Genomic DNA, 24,971 nt, shown 5'->3' with positions numbered 1-24,971 from the left:
GTAGTTTATGTGAAGCAAATTGGTTAACACAGCTCCTTGCTATGCAATGGTTTGTCCATATCACAAAGCCACCACCACATCTGGCACAAATGAATGCTAGCAGGCTAAAACAGCCTGGAGGCTACTGATTAAAGAGGAAACCTGAGCCACTTTGATGGATTTCATCATTACATCCTGTTCTTGCCTCTAGAGTTGTCCCAGATCACAAGGTAAGTATGGAGTTCTCACTCCTCTTACCACTGTGGCATCTAATCTGTGAAGACATAATTCTCCATTTCCATCCCTGTCAGTCCAGCTCATTCCATAAACACTACATTCATTTAAATGCTAAACTGCTGCTCTACAAGAAGTTCAGAAGACATAAACTGTAAGGCACAATGAAAAACAATTCAGTCTCAAGAAACAAAGTCTGAAGAGGGGCAAAATAGCAGCACACAAATACATAAAAAGCAACTGCAAAGAGGAAGGAAATAAATTATTCTTCCTGTTTACTATGGAGACTTAAGTTACTCCACAGTGAGGTGACATACAACAAGCTGTGCAGCCCCTTCTCACTGAACAGCAGCATTTTCCCATCTTTTACACAGTGGGGAAGCCACCAGGAGCTGCTGTCTCACAGAGAAGCAGCAGCAGCTCCTACCTCACTGCAGGCACTGAACTGCCTGCCTTGGAAAGGGGTGGGAGGGTTACAGCTCCACCGTGTCTGTGGGTGTCTGAAAGGAGCTGGGAGCCCTTGGCTCACTAAGCAGCTTTTCAGTCTCAGCATGAAGCAGGGGTTCCTTCCTCACAGCTGGGGAGCAGTGGCTGTGGTGATGTGACAGCATCCTGGGCCCTGCCCCTTAGGAGAGGCCAGTCAGGGTTGGGAGCCCTCCCCCAGTTTGGGGATGCAGTTGGTATTCTGGAGATCCAGTCTGATGAGCATCCACCCAGAGTGGACGGATATATTTAGTCTTAAGGCAGTGTGATGGACTAGATGTCTCCAAAACCCTTTAATTATTTAAGTGGAAAGGTTGCAATGTGCACATTGAAGCCTGAGCTAAGCCTCCTACAAGGGAGTGGGCCAGACCTCCAGCTGTGACCTGAACTGTTGACCAAAGCCAGCAAGAAGAACAGGGTGGCCTTTGAAGACCCATCCAGAAAAAGAGAGACTTTTCTCCTGACAGTAAATTTTTAAATAAAACCTGCCTTTCTGATGGCAGATTCTTTTTCTGCTGCCATCTGAAAGATTATGCTTCTGGGTGCTCCTCTTTACTACTCCTTGTTCCTCTATAGGAAATATTGCTCCACCATGGTATAAACAAGGTAGAAAATGTTAGGAGAGGTGGGGATGAGGGGGGAAGGGGAAGAAAGTGATTTAATTTAAAATAAAACCAGAAACAAAACAGGTTTCACTCAGCCACATTTCTATTCTCACACTCACAAGAGCAGCCACCAGGCACCAGGCCAGCATGTTTAAGCCATTTAACCAAAAATCCAGGCAATATGAAGTTTGTATCCGCGTAATGGATCCAGGATCTGTGTGATGCCATAGAGAACACAAGGGATTCCAGCTCTGAAGTCCTGGGTTATTCCTGGATTGGTGACTATGCACAGGGTTTGGGTATCTTTTTGTAGCTGTTTGGAACTGTCAGTATCTCCACCTGTCTCAGCTCTGGCAGTCATCAGGACTAATCACGCTTTTTCCATATCCGAATGCCCTGAGAGACAGCAGGTCAATGCCCTGTGGTCTTGATGACCTGCTAACCTGGTGACATTAACTCAGGCCACCAACCTTTGTATTACAAGTCCCTACACTACCCCCATTCCCTTGCTAGTGATCCTTCCCCTGCCAAGTGACAGAACCAACACCGCAGCAACAGCCAGGAAAATAGGAAGAGGGACCTTCTTTCCCCTTTCTCCCAAAGACCAGTGTTGGGTTTGTTTCATGGTCTTCATGGTTCATCCTTTCAATTCCTGGCAGGGCTGTGGGGAGCTGGGAGTGTCCTCAGGACCCTGACAATCCCACAGGCATTTCTAAGCTATCAGAGTCACCCTCTCACTTAATAAGGAGCAACACTGGGCATTCCTCAGATGGCTGAGGCCACTCTCTCAACCCAAGCACTCCTGGCAGCTGCACCACATTGCACAACCACCATCTGCAAAGGTCAGACCTTGCCAGGTGCTCACAGCTGGCAGCTGAAGTCAAACCCCTGCACACCAGAGGGGAGAGGGCTGGCAAGTGGTACTTGTTCAGTAAGGCTCTGAAAGGCTTTCAAAGAAGACTCTAATGTTACATATATGTTACATAACATAGAAGTTGCACTTGGTATTTAGAAATGGTAATTAGAAAAGGCTTACAGAAACTGAAATGAGAAACATTAGTGCCTCCTTCAAGTATAACTGATGCTGATTAATGTAGGAGCCATCTTGACTGGGTGCCTATTTTGATTTAGGCAATTATGAGCTTACTAGTTCAAACCAGTTCACAATGAGAATGTGAATCCAAGATTTACTGATGTGTTTCTTTCCTTTCTTCTTGCTGCTATGAGTCTCTCTTCTTTTGTCTTCATCTTCTCTTCTTTGGGCTTGCCTAAAAGAGAAAGGCATACTCGTAAAATTACAATCTACTTGTAAACCAATAGTTAACTCCAGGCATTCATTCAAAGAGGGGCAGTAGATGGATACTCATGACTTTGCCATATCGAACAACATCATACTGTAATTTTTTTTTTTTTTTTTTTTTTTGCAAAGGACTCAGTTTTTAATACCTACATGAACAGAGTGGAAGGAAAATACCTTGCACAGAGGCAGCAGTCCCTACTTCTGTCCTGTGAGTACGGTGGATTGGGCTGTCCTGGTAAGAAAAAGGCTGCAGTGGGCAAGAGCTGCTCCACAGCCCGAGCCAGGGCAGTGACAGCAGCAGTCACCTGGTGTTGTGCTACCTCTGTCCAGCAGATTGTGGCTCCTGCAGAGATCAGGACCATGCCTCCAGCCTTTCTTCCCATTTGGAGGTTACAATCTGCAGAAGGAGCTGCTGGACTCTCTTCGTTCTTATGTAGGAAAACTTACAGCTTTGCAAGTTCTTCCTGTTCCTAATTGACCTGATCTAACCTGAAGTAAGCCATTTGTATTCCTGCAGAGAATACCAGAGAGTCCACATGGCCTTTTGCCCAGGTTTAACATAATTTCTTTAAAGCAAACTGCAAATTAATAGTAGTGTAACTTTCCTGTGCAGGCAAGCCCTTAATCTAATTGGAACATGTAAAACAGCATTTGGGGAGACAAAGCAGTGCATAAACATGGAGAGTGAAAGAGGGAGGCAATATAATTTGGAGTCCAGGGGGGATGATGAAGAAATCTGAATGCAGAGAGATAAAAATGATTAATGTTTTTAAAATCCAAGCTAGCAAGGAATCTAGAGATATGAAAAAATAGAGCCCAACTCAGAAATTTTCAATGTTCAGAGAATTGCCACATTATCTCCATTCATTCTTCCACTCACGACAACAACCCTTGTCATTTTAGTCAAAAAACATTCTCTCTTCCATCTCCTAAAAGTTTGAATCCACATTTATGGCCTTACTTTCCCTTGTGTCTGATCCTCACGTAACAAGAAGTATGAACAAAACTATGCTTGTATTTCCTCAGTTCCCACAGAAGCCTGTGACTACTTATCTTGTCACTAAACCATTACAGAAAATAAAAACAGGACTTCAGTAAAGAAAGGAAAAAAAAAAAAAAAGAGAGAGAGAGAAGCCTTGAGTGCTGCCTCAAATAAGGACTAGTGTATGTTTGACGTGACTAAATATTTTGTGTGTACCCCTGTTCTAGAGTCATAAGTTATAAAACTTCCTGATTCTGTCTCTCCTTTCAGCTAAGAGTCCTTGCTTTCTGTAAACACTCTTTTGTGGTTTTTCAGGACAAGATGAGAATTTCTTTGAAGCTTGAAAACAAACTCCAGGCATCTCTTTGGAGAATAATCATGAGTCTGCTCTTCACTAAGCACCCTCCAATCAATTGTGTGCATTCCACCTACCAGTCTGGAACATGGAGAGACAAGGGATGGGGAGCCAGCAAGGCTTGGGTGGCAGCACACTGGCCAAAGGACAGAGCAGCTCTTAATCAGATTGCCTTTAATTCTTCACGTCAGTTAAAGGCATTATGTGCTAAGATTGAGGATAGAGGTGTACTCAGCAAAGGCAGTGATAGAACAAAGTGTTTCAGCATAGGGGAATATTTTGTAAGAATTCTGTCAAATGCTGGCCAGGCACAGTTTAGTAATCACTGGTAATGTCAGTGAGTGGAACCATTGGCCCCACACACTGAATAAGACTCTGCCTTTTGATGCTGAAAAATGTCCCCAGAAATTTGGGAACTGATCAGATGGAGCATGTGGAAATTATGCTGCTAAAGAGAGATCTCTGATATTAATGAGAGATATTCACTGCTGTCCAAATCCCTTTGCTAATTTGTGGCTGGACAATGTTAAATTTATATTTTTATTACCTTGCCATCTTACAGTAGGAAAGACTCACAAAAATACTGGGTATGGGTTCTTAGCCTCATAGGCAGCTGTGTAGAACAAGAAACAAGTCTTCACTACTGTGACTTGAGAATTGCATCCATGGTAGGATCATTTTTTATCACACTCTGGATGTCTGAGCTGCTTTACCATTAGTAAAATACCTCCTTTCCTTAGAAGTGAGTCCATAGCTGTGTACAATGAGCAATCTGCTTGTTAAGGTGGTCAGTAACGCAGGACCCGGTGATAGTTTCAATACAGATAAGGAAATTTGTGTACACAAGGTCAGTGTCTGTCAGCATTGGGTAAAAACACTCTAAAAGTCACATATAACTTCATAAACACACTGAATTCACAGCACACATACATGGCTTGGTGGCACTGGGTGATACTGGCTTCCTAAGGCAAACTCCTCAGGACTCAGAAAGTTGCATTTCTGGCTGTTTTCTGGCTGTTTCTGGCTGTTTGGGGCTTCCACTGGAGTCTTTCAGAACGCCTGCCAGATGGGGCTCTGCAGGTGAAGGAATACCAGATTTGGGAATTTGCTGGGATTTAAGAACTGAGTGTCCAAGCGCCCGGCAGTGACAGCTTTTGAGGAGTTTTGGTTGAGCCCATTGGCAAAAACTTGCCAAGTTTAACATGAGCAGGGCTTGTGAGGACTCCGGTGTAGACTCAAGTGCTCATGAGCTGCTCAGCTTCCTCCAGGGAATTGTGTCTGAGTCAGCTGTGGGAGAATTAAAAGTGAAACTGAGAATAGTCCTGCCTAGTGCAGATGGCAACTTGGAGGGAAAACTGACTTTCCCAAGAACTGACTTCCCTGACTGCAGGATCAGGGTTTAAATTGCTGTGATGCTTCCAAAATAGCAAAGGATTGATTAATGTAATTTTCTAGTGTATATGAATGAGGGGAACTGCAGAATTGTTTAGAATTTAGAATTGTCTGCAAAGTTGTAAGAAGAAAAGGAATTAAAAGTATTACTTGAAACTTGCTTTCAAAAAAAACCAAAATTTGGGCCGACATCCAGTAATAGCTTCTTAAAAAATACAGAAACATTTTCCTTTTAACTGTCAGGAAGCCTCAATGAAGAAACCTGTGAGCTTTTAGATTATATAAATAGATGCACCTGGGGAAGAAATACAAGCATAGATCTTTAACTCTGGAGCTGTAGCTGGCTTGAGAAGTGTTATGAAAGCAGGGGACTGGTAAATGTTTTGTTTAAGACCAGAGCATCACAGAATTGAGCGATTTGTCTGTGAGGAGCATGTGTTGCTCGTTCAAGGACTTGTTTGTGGATGTTTAAATCTTTTAAATCTTGTTTAAACCCTGTCCCATAGGGCCTAATTTCTGCATCAGGAAGACTTTGGTTCTAGAGCTAAAATTTTAAGGGCAGGAAAAACCTAGGCAGAGATGGGCTGTTTTAATGTGTGAGTACTGTGGAAAAGTTCTGCCTTGTTTTTACATCCCATGGTGAATCATCCTTCTGGAGAATGGATCTTCCCTGTGGTTTTCTTCTTGGAAGAGGCAGGAGCCTGAGGAGGATGGAAATGGAGGAATAATTGCTATGTGTGGATCAAGGACAGCCAAACCCCATGTCCTCTTCCCTGTGACTTCAGAGCCCTGGCCGTGTTCTGGTCCCCTAAGCACGTTTGTCAGTACTTTTACTGACCCAAATTCAAGGAAGCAGCTTTACTATTCTCTGTGTCAGCAGGCTGCAAGAGAAGGGAATGGGGTTATATGTATTTTTTTTTTCCTAATGATAGTTCAATGCTTACTGTTTGACTGATGCTTACAGTCTAAAAGATCTAATCCAAGGTGGGGATGTAGAGATAGCCGGCAAAACTGGCGCTACAGGGAAAATACGGGCAGTCCTTTGGCACGTCAGTACGTTTGATGGCTAAGGGGCTTGGAGAAAGAGCTGATGAAGATGTGACATGACTACTGGAACCCACCAGCAGAGTGCTGGGGGGAGCGGCTCACAGGGCAGCAAGCACAAGGAATGGTCTGAGCCCTACAGAGCCGCAGGCTGGCGTGTCCGGGCCTGCTCTAAGGGCAGGCGGGGGAGGCAGGCCGGTGCGTTCTGGGCGCAGCAGCCCCTCCTCCCGCCGCGCCGCCATTACGCGCTGCGCCACTGCCCGCTGAGGGGGGAGCGACAAGATGGCGGCGGCGCCCGCCCACGTGACCCAGGGCCCGCCTCCTTCTAGCGGCGTCTCGGCCGCGCGCGCGGGGCGCTCTCGCGAGAGCGGCGAACAAAAGGACGGCGGGGCGCAGGCTGTGTGTTGTGTGTGGGGAGGGGGGTCGTGATCTCGCGAGAATTCGCCGCCGCTCTCCTCCCGAGCAGAGCCGGGCGGGAGCGGGGGGAGGGGAAACCTCGCGGTACCGCCGGAGACTCCGCGCGGGCCCGGCGCCCCGAAGTCTCGCGACATCTCCGGGAGCGCGTCCACCACCGGCCACTGGGCTGCGCGGAGTTCTCGCGATAGCGCCGGGAAGAGAGGGCGGGGGGGGCGGTCGCCGTGCGCGCTGAGGTCAGCGCGCGCGGCAAGGCACGCGGGGGGCGGGGCCTATATAAAGGCCGGGCCCGCGGCGGGGGGGGCTCAGTCAGGGCAGCGATTCGTGGCGGAACCAGTGACACCCACGGCAGCGACCTCCCGGCCCAGCGGATCCCCATTTCTCGAGGCGGAGCGGGACGAGCCCGAGACCGATCTCTCGTTATGAGTCATGTGGCGGTGGAAAATGCCCTCAGTCTAGACCAGCAGGTGAGGGACGAGAAGCGGAAAGGCCGCTCCGTTACCCGGAGGAGGCGCGCGGCGGAGGCTCTTGGGGCAGGGAGGGCGGCAGGGATGGTCGGGAATCTTCACGTGGGGCTTCGCTTCTCGCTTCCCGGGGGTCGTGTCGCAATCCCCCCCGCGGTAACCCCCACCTCCCCCCCCCCCCCCACGCGGCCTGTTGTGGCGCACTCGGTCGTTGCGCAGTTAACGCCGTGCGGCGGCCCCGCGCCGCGCCGGGCCCCCCCCGCGGGGGTGCGCAGTCCCCACGGCCCGGGCGGCGTAGCGGGGGTGCGGGGCCGCCGGTGCCGCCCGGCCCGGTCCCAGTGCCGCTCGGGCCCCGTGGACCCCGCGCCGCGCTCGGACCCGCTTTGTGTGGGAGCGCCGGGAGCGGCAGCGGCCCCCGGCGGCCGCAGCGGGAACTGCAGCGCGGGGGGGGGGGGAGGAGGAGGAAGGGGCGGTCAATGGCCGCCATTGTGCGGGGCGGGGGAAGGGGGCACACACACGACACGGCGCTTTGTGTGACGCCCCTTCCCCGGGGAGGCGGCGCCGGCGGCCGCCTTTGTTCGAGCTCCGGTGCCGCCGGGCCCCGGTGACGCAGTTGGGCCTGGACTCGTGTTGGTCCGCACCATTTTATATTGGTCTCTTCCTTTTCATTCCTACATCCCCCCGCCCCCTCCCCGCGCTGGGCGGGATCGATGGTTATCTAACCCTCGGGGAAGGCGGCAGGGGCAGGAAGAGCCCCAGTCTGCTGCAGCGGGACCGTGGCCGGGCAGCGCTCGCCCTCGGCCGCTCCCGCGAAGTAGGTCATGGAGACGGTCCTTCCCTTCCCTCCCCTCTCCCTTGTCCCCCGCTCCCCCCCCGCGCCACACGTGACGGGCGCCGGCAGCCGGATTAGCTGCTCCTGCTGCGCCGGGAATCCAGCCCGCAGTGCCGCACTGAGATGGCGCCGGGGCTGCGCCACCGAGGCAGCGCCTGGGAAGTGTTGCCCCCACCGTGGGGATCGAGTGCGAGAAGATTCATCCATCGCTTCTTGTTGATTGTGGAGAGCCGCCTTGACCTAGTAGAAAGCCTTTAAAATGCTATTAAAAATAAGCCCTACGTTGATGCTTCAATCAGCTAGAAAGATGGCATTTTAAGTGGTAGATTTAAAGAGGATGTTACGAGGTCAGCCGTGGGAGAATTCTTAAAGAATTGAATGTCTTTTGGCGGCAGCTCATGCAGCTGAGCGCCAGAAAGGACAGTGCATTGGAGTCTTTGCTTTGGATTAATTCAGCTCATGTTGGAAAATACTTCCGTGCAATGCAAAATTTATTTGTATTTAAACGTGCCTTATTTTTCTGGTACGTGTTTGTAATCCCTGCCATGCAGGCAAACAACTGTAATAAGTTGGTTCGTAAGCTTTATCAGTTTTCCACTGCTTTCTGCTGAAATGAGTCCATATTGTGTTTGATTTAACCCCTCTGAGTGGCATGCCAGCACTGCATGAACTGAACATCTTTTGGAAAACTTTACTGTGAGACTGAAGGCTATAAAGGCTGGGATTTTTTTGGAAAAACAACCCAAAAAATTGTGTTTGCTGAAGATGTCGGCAGACATGACCTAATGTTTTGGGAGCAGTAGTTACCTTAAGCTTGAAGACTGTAATGTCTTAGTAGTATTAATGCAGCTAAAAATACCTTGAGTCTCTACAAGTAAAGTGCCCAACTAAATTGGCATTACTTTTGCTGAAGTTTCTGTAGCAAAAAAAAAAAATTGTCACTGACCCAAATCCGAGTGCATTTGACTGAAATAGACAGAAATTCAGTCTATCTAAAATGGCTCTTTAGCCTGCATGTAGTGTGAAGCAGAAGTCTGTGGTAGTGGTTTGTTGGGTGTGAGATACTCTGCTGGCCTTGCTGCCTGTCCGGGTGTCTTGTTTATTGGTGGATATAAAAACATTAAAGGTGGTACAACCTGAGAAATAATAGGAGACCTAATTTGGCACGATATAAAAAAAAAAAAATTGCAGTAGCTTGTTTCTGATAAATGAAAAGGGTTTTTTGTATCTTAGCATAAATTCATGGTAAAACATGTTGATACTTGTCTTATTTCTTCTAGTTTTCTGGTCTAGACTTGAATTCCTCAGACTCTCAGAGTGAAGGAAGCTCTACAAGCAGTAAGTACATGCAAATTCTCAAGCTTACAAACACACTTTCAGAAATTTGGGCTTGCAGCTGTGAAAAGCAGTTTCTAAAGCCAAAGTTTACAGAGGCTGATGAGGAAATAGGAGGTTACCAGTTAGGCTTGCTTTGAAAACATTGTGTGTTTTAGATAGAACCACTTAATTTTGTAGTGGTACAGTATGTTTGCACATTTCTGAAGCACTTAATTAGCTTGAGAGAACTCAGTGTTCCAGTTCTGTCCCAGATTTTCAGTTGCCTCTCATCTGAGGCCACTGACTGTAGTAATGTGGTGATTTGTCTTCTTAAAATACCAGGTAGAGTAGGAATGTTAACTTTGGTGATCTCAATTCACTGAATAGAAAGTGATATTGATATACAAGGCTAAAGTATGTTAAGAGGGGAGAATCTTCCTGGAATTCACATTCAGCTTGTGGCTGGTATTTTCTCATTCATGTTGCTTTAGCACACAGATGTTTCTGGGTTGTAAATGAGGAATGCTATTCAGAGGCACTTCGTTGTGGTTTCTGATTTGAGCTGAGCTGAATGGAGGGGATGGGTGAATTTAAGGGCAAGGAAAAATACTGGTAGTAATACTGTGAGTGGCAGTATTTCAATGTCAGAGTAAATGTCTTGAGCTGCTCAAGTATCTGGCACCAGTGTAAGCCTCAGTGGGTTCTAGGAAGACAGGCTTTTGTCGTAGACGGTGTAACACCCATAAATGGGTTTGTGGTTCGGTCAGAGGAACACAAGACATCTGTGCCTTAAACCAGCTGCCTAAATGGGTATGCAAGAGCTTTAAACTTCAACTGAGAGCATGCTACTGAGTGCTATGTTAAAGGATTCTTGTTTAAACTGCTGTAAGAGGCCTTAAAGGCAGATGTTTTTACTAAGCAGAAGCTGTTGTTGACAAGATGAGCATTTCAAGATGTGCTGACACCGCGGGCCTGTAACACTGCCTTTCTTTTGTCCTTTAGAAGGCCGATACATTCCTCCTCACTTGCGGAACAGGGAAGCTTCAAAACAGGGTATGTATCAAACACTCTGGCAGCACCGAACTGGCTCTTGCATCTCAATTACACAGACTGCTTGACTGTCCCGTGTAAAACATGGCAACTTCATCTTCTCCTTTTAGTGTGCTCTTCTAGATCCCTTCACCACCTTACATCCTAAGCTCAAGTTCAGTATCTGACTGATAAAATACCTTCTGTGTCTGTGTAACAATCAGCTGTGACTGAAGCAAGGTGGAGTCTCCCATCTTAACTTGCTGTGTAATCTTGAGTGTTAGTCTGAATGGATTTTGTGGGTACTAGTTTTTCTGCTTGTGACTGTGTTGTGGGACTTACAGCAATCAGTTGTTTATTATGAACAAACAGCACAGTTTCACTTAGTAAGTGTATATTTTTACACAAAGAGATGTTGTTCTTGTTCAGCTTCCTGCAGTTTTTATGGAAGCCCCTGGGAGTACTTGAAGAAGGAAATGCAGGCTGTTGGTGAAGCAGACAAGAACTACATGACCTGTTTTGGTCATGTGTTTACATAGGGGTTTATGCTGAGAAACGGCACTTCCATCTTCCATTTGAATCTCTAAACAGAACATAATACAGAAGCAAAGTTTCTTGGAACACTTCAGTCAAGTAAATCATGACCTTTCTGTGTAAGATCCCAAGGGAGCAGGTGCTGCAGCACGTGTTGTCATGTCTGGTGACTTGGGTGGATATGAGAGAAACATTTCCTCTAACACCTATTGAAATATACCAGAGTGCAGCAGCCAAAATGCTTCCTGCAGTGCTACAACGTAAAGAATTGAGGTTTTGTGGCATGGGAGGACTTGGATCTCATCTGTTTCTAAGGCTGTAGACTTCCACAGATTCTTTTCAATACTGCAGGAGGATGGCTTCCATTATTAGTGGGTGAGAGGGCAATAATAATATATCTCACAGTGCTTTTGGAGCTATGTCACTTTAAATCTGACTAGATGAAAAATGCTCTGTTCTAGCCTTAAACCATTTGAAGAAAGACCAGTTTGTTTTTGTCTTGCCTTCTTATGTGTCCAAGCTGCTAGTGGGTTTGCTGGGTGTTCAGGGTTTTGGGGGTTTTGTTTTGTTTTCTGTTTTTCTGGGGTTGTTTATTTTGGTTTTTCTTTTGTTTGGGTTTTTTTGTTATGTGAAGGAAGTATGGCCTGAAGCACCAAGTGATGAGCAGTGTGTTACCAGAGCTGAATGTTCTAGGAAAAGGAGAAGGACTGGTTGGCAGCCAGTTCAGTGCTCTTGTTCTCAGTCACACTGACCTCAAATATGAGCAGTCTTGCAAGAAACTGACTTGCCAAACCTGAGGAATGTGCAGCTTTCTCAAAAGCAGGAAACAGCTTTAAGATGGTGGTGAACATTTGCTGTTCATAGATTCCTTCTTGTATGATGTTTAGTACCTAGGTTTTGTGGGTAAAAGGTGCAGTAACCTTGAGTTCTGCCATGACCTATAATGTGTAGGACTGGCATTGTACTTTCTTGTGTGCAAGACCAGAGTTCAGACATGGCAGTGTGGGTGTGATTACATGAGTTTTTTCTGGGGACTTCAACTTCACCTTGCAAAAACGTAAATAGGTCGTGAGACCATAATCTGACCTGTGGCTTGTCCAGTTAATAGAACTTTGGCTGCCAACATTCCTTGGTAAACCTAATTTAAAAAATTACCTTTAAACCTGTCTAGGTGATGTACCACTGGCATCTTCCTGGTTCCCTGTGACAAGGTTCATAATTGCAGAATAGAAAAGTTCCAGTTCAGCACCTTGTTGGAAGCATCATTAGTTTGGGCTTGTAAAGCTGAGCTATCTTGTAGGATGATTTGAAGTGTGTTGTACAGTTGTACTTCCATTAAAGTGATGTTTACTTCTGTTTACATAACTCAATGATTTCTTCAGCTGCGTTGGAACTTCTGAATTTTGGCTGTTCCTTGGAATTTTTAATGACTGATTTTTCAAAGCTTAGACATGAGGCAGCAACCTTGCATGGTAGTGTTTAACCACACAACAAACTCCTGAAGCAGCCTTACAAGTGTGGTAACCTGATTGGGAAAAAAATCTTCCATTTAGCTCCAGATCTGTCCCACTAACACTAATCTATTAGCTTTCTCAGTGGGGAGTAGGGCAGTACAGAAGTGCAGGAAATAACAGCCTGCGTAAAAATAATGTCCTTAGGCTACCTAATGGCAGTTCTGTTTCTCAGCTGTGGGAGCTTAGTATGCAGGGCTGCCTGGCCTGATGAAGTGTCTTGCTTCCATGAGCTCACTTAGTAATACTAAAGCTTGTTGTCATGTAAGTTTCTTCTTAAACTTCCTGGAAGCAGCTTCTGGATATTTAAACTGTAATCTGATCCGTAGTAGATGAAAAAGTAAATATTAACTCATCTTAAAGGTCCTACCCTCCCTAAAGGAATCTATCATTCTATTTCTTCCGTCTTAAAAAAAAAAAAAATTATTGCTGCTGTATGTGGGAGGTTTTCAAGTGACCTGGCAGTGATCTGTGTTAATGTTAGAAAATGTGAATTGAAATGCTGGTTGAGGGAAACATATTGACAGCTGTAATGCTGTTCATAGGTGCAAGGAGTACAGAACTGCTCTGAAAGTTGATAACCTAGTGAGGTCTTATCCCTGCAGTGAGGAAGACATGCTTGGAATCTCTACAGGTTTTTAATTAAAAAAACCAAAAGCATTGACATATCAAGGAATTTCCCGGTAGTCTTTGCACAGCATTGTAGTCATTCTCTTTAAAGTGAAGTTGATCTCTGGTCTATTATGGGTTTTCTCAGGGCATTTACTTCCAGTTTTAATTTACCATTTGATGTCTGAAATTCTGACTGTTAAACCTGTCATTTACTTAGAATTGACTTGTATGGCCTGGTCCTGTGTTCTGTGCTGATCCACAGATAAAGTCAGAGTAGGAATGCCAGCCTGAAAGGCCTGGATTTGGTGAAGCAGGATGTGCACACCTGTCTTTGGTGTAGAAATCGCTGCGCTACCTTAAAATTATGGCAAGGTACCGGCTTCAGAGATGAGTGCTGTAATGAGCTAGGTGAATGAGGTTGCTTTGTTGGCTATTTGGAGTATAAAATTTTGACTCTTTGAGCTTCTCAGGCTTAGTAGAAGAATTGAAATAGTGTCAGCTGAGTTCTGGTAAGAAGCTACATCTGTGTCCCTGAATATGGCTCTGTCAGTACCACTGCTGTTAGATCCCTTGGCAGGATGACATATCTAAATAGTTGTAGTGGTCTCATCATAAAATCTGTATTTAGCTATCATTTAAACAAGCCAAAATAACTTCCTTGATGTTAAAATCTTGAAGGACTAATACTGCTTCTTAAAGCACTTTGGAGGTCTTGAAGCACATTCCATGATCTTGTGAGCTAAAACTTCATGGTTGGATTATTTTTGCTATTTGTTTCAGTTATCCAGACAAAAGAGTTACAGTTATCACAACAGTTTTAAAAAACTTGTGACCAGTACATTTCTGGGTACTAGAATTTCTTAATTAAAAAAAAGAGAGGCAAGGTGAATGGCACTTTAGAGAACATTGAAAAAGGCAGGGTAATTCTGGTAGCAAAACCTTTTCAGAGAGATTGGGCCTAGAACAACCCCTTTCTTTGGAATGAATTTGTTCTGTGATTGCTGTTATTGTCTCATGAATAGGTCTGGACTGGTTTTGTGCTGTGGAGCTGGCAAAGCATGCTCACAAGAGTGACATTATTTGTTTATCTGTTCTGTTATTTAACTTATTCTCTGCTGGAATCCCATAGCTGAGATAAAATATGTTACACAAAGTTGGGGAGGTTGGACCTCTGAAAGAGAATTTTTAATTTCTTAGTCCGGTCAGAGCTATGTTTAAAGCTTCATGTTTCTGCTACCTCACAGGCCCTGGTAGCAGAATAAAAGTGAGATTTTTTTACTCTGGTATTGGCAAGCTGAGGCACTTTGTATTCTTTTGAGTTAACATACATAAGTAGGCACCTACTGTAGGCAAAGGTAAAAGTGCTGTGGAAAAATTCAGTGTGGTTAATTTGTTGTGAAGAGCTCCATATACCTTCTCTGAGTATGGTGCTGTTAGTTACAGTCTGTGCAGATCACACTGCTTTGTGTACTTGCAGTATGATAAAACATTCTAATCTCTGTTTGGATTTCTGATACCATTTATTGATCTCTGAGAGGCCTTGTTAACCTCCAAAAATTAAATGTGTAGTCAAGGATTTCTGTTGGAGAGATGGCATAGATAAGGCTTGGCAAGACTTAGCATCTTAAAGTTTCTTCTGATACCCATCTTTCCAGGGTAGGCATCTGAAGTATTTGTATTAAGGCAAATGTATGTTTTTTGAAAAAACCCAACATGCTTGTACATGCAGGGAGAAATTTCAGTTCTGATGAGTGGTGAGAAATGCTCAGTCCCTTGTTGAGCAAGTCTTAACATTCATGGATCTTCTGCTCATGAAGGAATACAGTCCCATAGACCTTTCAGTGAAGATTTCCTGAACAGAAGTGGTTTTTTTTCTTGCAAAAGCCTGGACTGTGCAATGTTTGGCTGAAATGCCTTTTCTCTGCTAGGTTTCGACAGCGGTGGCTGGAGCTCGAGACGAGACAAGGATGCCTACAGCAGCTTTGGTGCGCGTTCCGACCGCGACGCGAAATCCAGCTTCTTTGACCGTGGGACCGGATCCAGAGGAGGGAGGCAAGTGCTTGTTTGTCTGGGTGCTGCACATGAAGTCTGTCTCGGCTCTAGCACTGCACTTGTAATCTTGATGTTAAAATTAGAGTTCCAGGTGTGAGCAGCATGAGGTAGGAAGAGCCTGGGAGGGGAGGATAGAGGGAGAGTGCCTTGCTTTTAAAGCTACATGATTTCAAGGATGGGCAGCTTGCATGTTGAAAAATGTGCCCTGTAGTCTACCACCAGCCACTCACTGCAGCTGTAGTGTCTGGCTGACTTCAGCATTCACCAAAGAAGTGCTAGGTGGGTGGCTGCTTCCAGGAGAACCATGAAGAGCTGTTGGGAGCACACACAATACATCACTATGGATTTTTTTTTTATTTCAATTTTTTTTTCTTGTTTAAAAAGTGTAGTTAATAAAACTGGGTGAGACTCTTGCAGGTTCTCTGCCTTACTTGAGCAGTCTTACACACATCATGCGTTGTATGCACAAGTGTGGTGAGAGTGACCTTTACCGACTACTTAGTAAAGCTGACCTAGTCCTGTATCCAGACTTTTCTCAAACATGATTTACCAGGCCAAAAACTAAACAGTTGAGGTAAGGACTTCTTCCACCTTCTTTCCAAGTCAGTAATACAGGTGAGCTCCCTCTTTATGAAATAATTATATGACATAATGGAGGTATTTGGTCACATGTGCGGTGGGGGAATAAAGGAACAAATTGCAGCCCTGAAGGGTACGTGGGAAACCTTTGTAGAATGAGGCAGAGGAAAGGGTGGGGGGAATACAAAACAATGCTGCTTAGGTGGTTTAAACAGAGCTCCCTACAAAGAAATGGCAAAGACTGAGCAACTTGGATTGCGCTTCACTGGCAGATAGCTGGTTTATGCTTAATCAAATAAAACTGGTGAAACAAACTTCGCTGTGTTAAGCCAATAGCTCTGAAATCATGACATGATGAGCTCCGAAATCATGACAAACTCTCCTGTCTGACACAGAAAAATGTGACCTGGTCTGATGGCCAGGACTGATTTCTGTGCTTAGGTCAAGAAGCAAGTGTAGATAACCTGATGATTTTGAGTCGTTCCACATTTGTGTGTGTAATACACAGGGCATACACTGCTGCATTGTTACGGCTTTGATTTTGCATGTCAGTACCCCCTGTTGCCTGGGAAGGGTGGTCTGATTCTCGTGCTGTATTTAGATATGAGGAGCGTGGCAGAGGCGGGGACTATGACCGGAGTGGCTTCGGCAGATTTGACCGTGGCGGGAACAGCCGCTGGTGTGACAAATCAGATGAGGATGACTGGTCTAAGCCTCTTCCCCCGAGTGAACGCCTAGAACAGTAAGTCATGGAATACTCCTGATTCATAGGAGGAGAGGGTCATTTGATAATTCCAGCAAGTAAAAATACTTTCCTCTTCTGTTTTTAGGGAACTCTTTTCAGGAAGCAATACTGGCATTAACTTTGAGAAATATGATGATATTCCTGTTGAAGCAACAGGCAGCAACTGTCCTCCACATATTGAAAGTGTAAGTTTTTATTTTTTTTGAAGTCTGTTTTGCTAATATATCTAATAGTGACTACTTTGCATGGGGTAGCTTTGATGTCTTTATTTTATTAGGGAGGTTAGGGAGGAAAGGAAACATTGTTTTCCCTTCCTACAGCTAGGGTGTTTTGTAGAAGAGGGGTGCATATGATGAACTAAGGGAAGAAATTGTGTAAGCTCTTCCAGTTAACACTCATAGCTTACTTTTTAACTGGAACTTGTCCTTAAACAGTGAACCTGTGAAGAAGTGGAAGTGATTTGGAGGTGCTGATTGGGGAGCAGCTGCTAAGGCATGGGCAGTGTTAGGCTGAGCACAGTGTGTGTGCTAGTGCAGTCTACACTTCAGGCTTGGCTGGCTTTTTAAGAATTGCTTAGAAAACGGGACTAAGTATCTATGTGACTCTGCAACTTCATAGGCAATTTCTAGATGAAGGGCTGAAACAAGAGCAACCTTATGAATGACTTGTTAAACTGAATGTTGTGTTACATGGTGGTTGAAGAGAAGGATTCTGATCTTACTCCCTGTAAATATCTTACAGTTCAGTGATGTTGACATGGGAGAAATTATCATGGGAAACATTGAACTCACACGCTACACCCGTCCTACTCCAGTCCAGAAACATGCAATACCTATTATTAAAGAAAAGAGAGACTTAATGGCCTGTGCTCAGACAGGTAAGTCAGTAACTCTTTGCTGCTTAGTCACAGTAGAAGTGGGGTCCTGTATTACTGCAGGTAAGAGGTAGAACCTCTGTGCAGTGTAAAAATAGTTGTGTGTTGGAAGCTAATTTTAGTTTTAGTCTTGAATCTGCTTTAGATGTGACTTGACTGGATTTACTGTGTTTGTCCTGAGATGTGTTCATGTCTTAAACAACATTTGCTTCAGGGTTTTGGGCTGCTGAGGGTGTTCCAGTGCCACAAGTAGCAGCCATAGTCCAATGCAGGTGTTACTGGGAATGTGCTACTGATACAGGGTTAGTGCTGTAGTTGATAGTAACTCTTAATAATACTGGCTTGTATTCTGCTAGGGTCTGGGAAAACAGCTGCATTTCTTCTACCAATACTGAGCCAGATATATGCAGATGGCCCTGGTGATGCCTTGAGAGCAATGAAGGCAAGTATTCAAATACCCAGTCCTGGGAAAGCGATGACCAGTGTCATAGGTTTGGGTTTTTTTTTCCTCCACACGTGAGCTGATGTGTGCTACTGAACACAATAGCTGGTCTTAAATGTTGTCAGCATTTTGGGTATGATAGCCAAGCATCTCAACTTCTAGAAGACTTCAGATGTTTCTGTTAAAAAATCTAGGCTGTGGATTATTTTTTTTCCTACCTGAGGAGTTGGATGCATAACTGTCCAATTTTTTTTTTTTAATGAATGGTTTTGTTGTTGCATAAGTTTCAAAGACACTTCCCTTTGCTACAAAAAGCTACTTGGTCACACATCTATGTCATAGTAATTTCAGAACAGGAAGTAACTGGTTCTGTGGCTGTTACTTCTCTGCTGCTGAAGTTTGGGATTGCAGTGCTTGTTGTAGAGACCAGGATTGTGCAGCTGTTGCCATAGTAACCCATAGCTGAACCTTGGGTGCTGTAATAGGGCTGTCTTCAGGGGCAGTGCTCAAATTGGCTCTCAGTCATGCTTTGTCTTTCTTAAACTTGGTAACTTGTTTTAAATATTGCCTATAGTAGCTTTTTTCTTTGTGTTTTGGGTGCTCATGCCAAGGTTTTTTCTTTCTTCAGGAGAACGGGAGATATGGGCGCCGTAAGCAATATCCAATCTCACTGGTCTTGGCTCCCACTAGAGAATTGGCTGTACAGATCTATGAGGAAGCCAGAAAGGTATATCTAACAGTTTATTATTACAACATAGCTCAAGTAGAATTTTTCTTGGTGCTAACTTACTTTGCTTTACAGTTTGCATACCGCTCCAGAGTTCGCCCCTGTGTTGTATATGGTGGTGCAGACATTGGCCAGCAGATCCGTGACTTAGAACGTGGATGTCACTTGCTTGTAGCAACTCCAGGACGACTGGTTGATATGATGGAGAGAGGAAAGATTGGACTGGATTTCTGCAAGTAAGTAAAGTGTTGCTTGTCCATGTATGAATGACTTAAAGCCAGGATACAGTTAAGGACCTCAGATTGTAGCTTTTGGACTGTCTAAATATCTAGTTGAGAATTTGTAACTCAGTGCAGACACCAGAGCACAGCTTACAGAAAAGTGTTCTGAAAAGGTTTTTTTTACTGCTGTTTAGGTACCTAGTCCTTGATGAAGCTGACAGAATGCTTGATATGGGGTTTGAACCACAAATTCGTCGAATTGTTGAACAAGATACTATGCCACCAAAGGGGGTTCGTCACACCATGATGTTCAGTGCTACTTTCCCCAAGGAAATCCAGGTACTTAATGAGAATTTAAATACTTAAAAAAGCTCATAAGGCCAAAGAAGTTTTGCCTTTGGAAGGAGCGAAAAAGTATAATTTGATTTTGATTTTTTTTTTCCTCTTGCTTTTTAGATGCTTGCTCGTGACTTCCTTGATGAATACATTTTTCTGGCTGTTGGCAGAGTAGGTTCTACGTCTGAGAACATCACACAGAAAGTAGTATGGGTGGAAGAGCCAGACAAACGATCGTTCCTGCTTGACCTGCTAAATGCTACAGGTAAAGAACAGCAGATAAGCAAATGAGGCAAAATTTAGAATAGGCAAATGTAATGACTCAAGCAATAAGAATTTCTATTGATTAGGTAAAGGAAAGGATAGTTTGTTGACATGCAGTGAATGTATTGCACTGGTTAAATGCCAGTATCAAGTTGATGTAAGCATATCTGTTACAAGAAAAGGGGAGGGAGTTCCCCAGTGATGTTACTTTAGAATAAACGGGCAGAGAATTGGAGCTGCCTATTAACCAGGTTATGGAGCCTGTGCAGCTTTTCTTCTGCTAACCTGGGCTTTAATTTTTGTTAGGTAAAGATTCCTTGACTCTGGTGTTTGTGGAAACTAAAAAGGGGGCAGATGCTCTTGAGGACTTCCTGTACCACGAAGGCTATGCCTGTACAAGTATCCACGGAGATCGCTCCCAGAGGGACAGAGAGGAAGCGCTACACCAGTTCCGCTCTGGCAAGAGCCCCATTCTTGTTGCCACAGCAGTAAGTAAAATCTGTAAAACTTGATCATGTGAGCCTATTTCTTGGCCTGTGGAATCTTACTAAGATTTGATTGAATCATTTTAACCACTAGGTAGCAGCAAGAGGACTGGATATCTCAAATGTAAAGCATGTCATAAACTTCGACTTGCCAAGTGACATTGAGGAATATGTACATCGTATTGGCCGTACAGGCCGTGTAGGAAACCTTGGTAAGTATCACCTGGGATTTTCACAGACAGCACTTCAAACCTAAGTTGACAAGTGCAGTTCTATAGGCTGAGTAATAAATTTCAAATAAGTACGTGAGAGAAGCCTGTGAGCTGCCTTCTATGACCAAAAGCTGGTCACTGCTGTGTAGCCACTGTGAAAAGTTTACCAGTTCCTTTGGGTAATGTTCTTAGTGCCATCAAAGGGCTCTCTTACTACATTTAAGCCTGGTGTCTTCTGTGTCTGTCAGTAAACATGATTTTGTGGCTAGCTGTGGTGGAGTAACGATCTCAAATGGCTTTCTCTTTAAGTAATTCTAGTGTTTTCAGGCTTGGCTGTAAGGAACTGGAATGTGGAATGGGTTTAAGTGCTGTGGTGTACTTGGATTGTGTGCAGCCAAAACTGAATATCTCTTTCAGGTCTTGCCACTTCATTCTTCAATGAGAGGAACATAAACATTACAAAGGACTTGCTTGATCTCCTTGTGGAGGCGAAGCAAGAAGTACCATCTTGGCTGGAGAACATGGCCTATGAGCAGCATCACAAAGGGGGCGGCAGCCGTGGGCGATCTAAGAGGTAAGAGGCACTGCTTTGGCTAGAGATGTATATTCAGTCTGTTAAGAGACAGCTCTGTTACTTCTTCCCAGTCTGAAAATACATTTAGAGGATGATAGTGCAGTATAAGCTGAGCTTGGTGTGTGCAAAGGTGACTGTGTCTGTCTGGTTTTGTGCTATCTATTCATGAGGCAGTTAACACATAAAACCTCTTTCCTCTTAAGTGAGCAGCTAGATACAGCTGAAATAGAATGATGCTATCAAAAACCATTTTAGAACTGTAAAAGCAGCTATAAAACACAGAAATGCATACCTCCCTGTGCCAGAGATGTACCTTAAGCAGCTGTTTTGATGTTTAGGAGAAGGTAATGTAGTGCTTCCTGACAAAACAAGAAGAGAAAAAAGAATGAAGGTGTGAGGCCACTAGTAAAATAGCTCTGCTGTGGAAACCTGGAACTCTGTAATACAAACCTTTGTTTACTGGCTTACAGGGGTAGGATGAGAGAACACTTTCTCTTAATGTAGTTGACATGATCCAGCCACATTGGGTTTGGTGTGAGTTTTTTCTTTTCCATTTTGCAGTATGCTTGTAAAATACTTGTCGTGTACATCATGAGAGATAGTCATAAATCCATCTCTTAAACACTAAGGGTTGGAAATCTTTAGAGGCAGAGATTTCACCGAATAAAATCCTTCCAGGTAGCCTTGGGATGCTTTTAAAGTGTGCTCACCTCAGCAGTGGCTGTTGGCCAGCTGTGGTTGGTACCCAGAGTCAGAGTGTGTCAGTCTCAGTGTGTACAGAGCTCAGAATGCCACCTGTTTGACTCCAGCGTTTGTCTCTTGCCCTCTGCAGCAGTCGGTTCAGCGGAGGCTTCGGAGCCAGGGACTACCGGACGAGCAGCGGCTTCGGCAGCAGCAGCTCCAGCAGCAGCCGGTCAACCAGCAGCCGCAGCGGCGGGAGCGGCAGCAGAGGCTTCGGAGGTGAGAGGGGCTGGGCACCTATACCCGAACTGCTTGCTGGGGTAAAACTGGATGTAATGTTTGAGTAAGAGATCATCTGGTGTTTGTCATGCAGTCTCAGCATCCTGCTTGGATCTAGGCCAGTGCAGGTTACCTGACTGATGGTTTGACGCTGCCTGCCTTTCCAGTGTTAATGTTGTGCATTTGACAGTACTGCTGGGTGGGGTTCTTTAACAGATACCTGGGCTGTTTTCTTGTTGTAAAGGTGCAAATCCGTAGAGTTAATTAAGCATCACTTTCTCTTGCCTTTCATAGGTGGTGGTTATGGAGGCTTCTACAACAGTGATGGATATGGAGGAAACTATAACTCCCAGGGGGTGGACTGGTGGGGCAACTGATCTGCTTGCAGCAGATAGCCCACCAAACAAGCTAATATGGAAACCACATGTAACTTAGCCAGACTATACCTTGTGTAGCTTCAAGAACTCGCAGTACATTACCAGCTGTGATTCTCCACTGAAATTTTTTTTAAGGGAGCTCAAGGTCACAAGATGGAAATAAAGGAACAAGTAGCCCTATCTCGAAGGTGGTTTTGAAGACTCTTATTGCTGTAGTCAGGATTAACTCCCCTCCCACCCATCCCCACCCAGAAACTGCATTTATAATTTTGTGACTGAGGATCATTTGTTTGTTAATGTACTGTGCCTTTAACTTTAGACAACTTTTATTTTGATGTCCTGTTGGCTCAGTAATGCTCAAGATATCAATTGTTTTGACAAAATAAAAATTACTGAACTTGGGCTAAAATCAAACCTTGGCACACAGGTGTGATACAACTTAAACAGGAATCACTGATTCATCCATAATATTACAAAGAAAAACTTATGCGGTAGCCTGCATTAGGGCTTTTGGTATCTGCAGATTTGAAAAATAAAACATCTTGAAGCATATCAATGCAATTAGTTTCTAATGTGGCAAAACTGTACTAAGTTAAAGTTCTGATTTGCTCACTCTATCCTGGATAGGTACTTAGAACCTGATAGCCTTTAATAAGCCATTCCAGTCATGATGAGATGATGTATGGATACATGCATACATTAAAAGCACTGTTTTTGAAGTTAATGCAAGTAAATACAGCAATTCCTTTTTCAATATTTAGGCAGATCATTAATGTGAGCTAGCCAAATGTGGGCAGAACATTACAGGGAACGTTTAAAGGTCTGATAACTTGAAATAGTTTTTAGGAGAATTCATCTATTTAGACTTTTTAAAAATGCCTGCCATATGAAATTGAAATGGTAGAATGGCTGACCATGGCAGTGATTGGTCCTCCGTAAGGGCCTGACTGAATTTTTGGTCTAATAACGCATGCTAGTGTTGATGTTTTTTGGTCAAGAGGGTATGAACAGGAAGAATTATGCAGCAGGCTTTATTTTAATGCAGATTCACATTACTCTGTTCAAGCTGCGTGGAGATGTTAAACTGGCTTACTGTAGACTTTGTAAAATGGCTCCAGAAGAGTAACAAACAAACCTGAGATCACAGAGGTTGGAAATGTACATAAACTGCACAAGGTTTCAATTCTGCTATTAAAGTGCAGTTTTAGTCAGTTTTAGTTGCATAGGTTTCCATTGTATTTATAGTCTGTTATGCTAAATCTGGCCAAAGATAAGTATTGTCCACCAGAAAAATGCCTCTGCCACTTGGAATTTCTGTGCTAACTTTGCGGCCAGAGCATTTAACAACTAATCTACAGTGGCATAGGAAAATGGCAAAAATCTCCTAAAGTGCAATAGATTTTTTCAAGTGTATTGTGCCTTGTTCTAAAACTTTTATTAAGTAGGTGCACTTGACAGTATTGAGGTCATTTGTTATGGTGCTATTTCAAGTCTAGGTTTAGGCCCTTGTACATTTTGCCCATAACTTTTTACAAAATACTTCTTTTATTGCACATTCAGAGAATTTTATATATGTCTTGTGTGCGTGTCCTTAACTTCCAATCTTATTTTGTCTCTTGGAGATTGAACGCAGCTTGTTTAAGGAGAAGGAAATAGATTCTAAAACTTATTTGGGACCATGGGAATGATAGCTGGGAAGAAAACTATTTGCACACGACAGATTTCTAGATACTTTTTGCTGCTAGTTTTGTGTAATATTTATTGAACATTTTTGACAAATATTTATTTTTGTAAGCCTAAAAGTGATTCTTTGAAAGTTTAAAGAAACTTGACCAAAAGACAGTACAAAAACACTGGCACTTGAATGTTGAATGTCACCGTATGCGTGAAATTATATATTTCGGGGTAGTGTGAGCTTTTAATGTTTAAGTCATATTAAACTCTTAAGTCAAATTAAGCAGACCCGGCATTGGCAGTATAGCCATAACTTTCTGATAGTAAAACAAAAATTGGCAACTTAAAATTAAACATGCCAAGGTTTTGATACACTTGTCTTAAGATATTTATGAAACACTTCTAAACACTGATGTGAAGTGTCCAGATTCTCAGATGTTTGTTGCGTGAGTTTTGTTTAGTTGTGTGTTTTTTTTTTTTCAGTGAATGTCTGGCACATTGCAATCCTCAAACATGTGGTTATCTTTGTTGTATTGGCATAATCAGTGACTTGTGCATTTTAGCAAGTTTTATCAGCCAGCAATATTTTCAGTTCAGATACAAGGATTCAAACCAATATGCAAGAATGGATTTAAACTTGCTGAATGTGAAAATTGAACTTCAAGTCACTGTAGGTTTAGAATTGCTTATTGTATTAGTTTAGATGCTAGCACTGCATGTGCTGTGCATATTCTTGATTTTATTAAAATAAAAAAGTTGAACTGCACAGTCTACTCATTTGTGAAGCGTCACTCCTGGTTTATGAGCTCTGTAGCCCCAGCAGTCTCATTCACGTGCAGCTCTGGAAGCAGGTGACTCTAGTGTGGCACACGTCAGTGGTGACAGATGGCAGCCGGGCTCAGGGCTCTAGATGAAACAACCTAAAATGGCCAGTGCCCCACAGTGCACAGTTACTGTCAAGTGTCAGAGGTGGGACAGACAAAAACCACCTCGGTTTGTTCATTAGGGGAAACAAGTTTGGCTGTAACAACCTAATTAAACCTTGTGGAGTTGGGTTTGGTTCCTCAGCCCCTTGCTGCTCAGGACTTCATCTCAGAGTTGTCCCTCTGAATTTCACAGCAGTGCCTTGTAGAGAGCTTTAAGTTTTGATGTCATACCTATTCGTTGTTCCTAGGTATTGAAAAGCCAAAATGAGGTGAAATACTGGAATATCCAAGGGAGTAGAGTGGAAGGAATAGATTCAGGTGTTTCCAGTTTCTTTGAAGTGAAATAAATTTGCCTCATTTGAGAGAAAGTGGTTTAGAAAGAGCCTAGGTTTTGAGTTTGGTGCTGAAATGACTGTAGAAACTTGTGGTTTTTCTG

At 44.0% G+C, this 24,971-nt stretch overlaps 2 protein-coding genes across 8 annotated transcripts; one reads left to right on the top strand and one right to left on the bottom strand.

The window, feature by feature from the left end:
• Nucleotides 1-1,392: 1,392 nt before the first annotated feature.
• LOC128822030 (splicing factor, proline- and glutamine-rich-like) lies at nt 1,393-7,418 on the bottom strand. Of its 6 annotated transcripts, XR_008441329.1 has the most exons (3): nt 7,291-7,418; nt 4,869-5,012; nt 1,393-2,569 (listed from the first exon to the last, which is right to left on the bottom strand). XR_008441329.1 is itself a non-coding variant. In XM_054003523.1 (2 exons), exon 1 carries the CDS (start codon nt 6,923-6,925, stop codon nt 6,476-6,478), a length of 450 nt encoding a protein of 149 aa, XP_053859498.1. In that variant the 5' UTR covers nt 6,926-6,989; the 3' UTR covers nt 1,393-2,569; nt 6,452-6,475. The 6 variants fall into 6 exon arrangements, 1 of the variants encoding a protein (XP_053859498.1); XR_008441328.1 differs by lacking the exon at nt 4,869-5,012; XR_008441327.1 differs by lacking the exons at nt 4,869-5,012; nt 7,291-7,418 and adding an exon at nt 6,275-6,989.
• DDX3X (DEAD-box helicase 3 X-linked) lies at nt 7,103-24,375 on the top strand. Of its 2 annotated transcripts, XM_054003498.1 has the most exons (17): nt 7,103-7,255; nt 9,365-9,422; nt 10,404-10,454; nt 15,016-15,139; nt 16,320-16,460; nt 16,549-16,648; nt 17,205-17,340; nt 17,694-17,779; nt 18,408-18,506; nt 18,582-18,742; nt 18,922-19,066; nt 19,184-19,328; nt 19,634-19,815; nt 19,907-20,024; nt 20,442-20,598; nt 21,431-21,558; nt 21,853-24,375. In XM_054003498.1, exons 1-17 carry the CDS (start codon nt 7,211-7,213, stop codon nt 21,933-21,935), a joined length of 1,959 nt encoding a protein of 652 aa, XP_053859473.1. In that variant the 5' UTR covers nt 7,103-7,210; the 3' UTR covers nt 21,936-24,375. The 2 variants fall into 2 exon arrangements, with proteins under 2 accessions (XP_053859473.1, XP_053859482.1); XM_054003507.1 differs by lacking the exons at nt 9,365-9,422; nt 10,404-10,454 and having other exon boundaries at nt 7,144-7,255.
• The last annotated feature ends 596 nt before the right edge of the window (nt 24,376-24,971 follow it).

The sequence above is a fragment of the Vidua macroura genome, chromosome 2 (genome assembly GCF_024509145.1).
Source record: "Vidua macroura isolate BioBank_ID:100142 chromosome 2, ASM2450914v1, whole genome shotgun sequence".
NCBI lineage: Eukaryota > Metazoa > Chordata > Aves > Passeriformes > Viduidae > Vidua > Vidua macroura.
This window is presented reverse-complemented; position numbering and strand designations above follow the sequence as displayed.

Bases quoted from the DNA above. Each gene is read 5' to 3' on its own strand.
- LOC128822030 (XM_054003523.1), bottom strand. From the start codon at position 6,925: ATGTCGCGAGACTTCGGGGCGCCGGGCCCGCGCGGAGTCTCCGGCGGT.
- DDX3X (XM_054003498.1), top strand. From the start codon at position 7,211: ATGAGTCATGTGGCGGTGGAAAATGCCCTCAGTCTAGACCAGCAG. The intron at 15,140-16,319 runs GCAAGTGCTTGT...TGCTGTATTTAG, and splicing joins ACCGGATCCAGAGGAGGGAG to ATATGAGGAGCGTGGCAGAG. The intron at 19,816-19,906 runs GTAAGTAAAATC...TTTAACCACTAG, and splicing joins CCATTCTTGTTGCCACAGCA to GTAGCAGCAAGAGGACTGGA.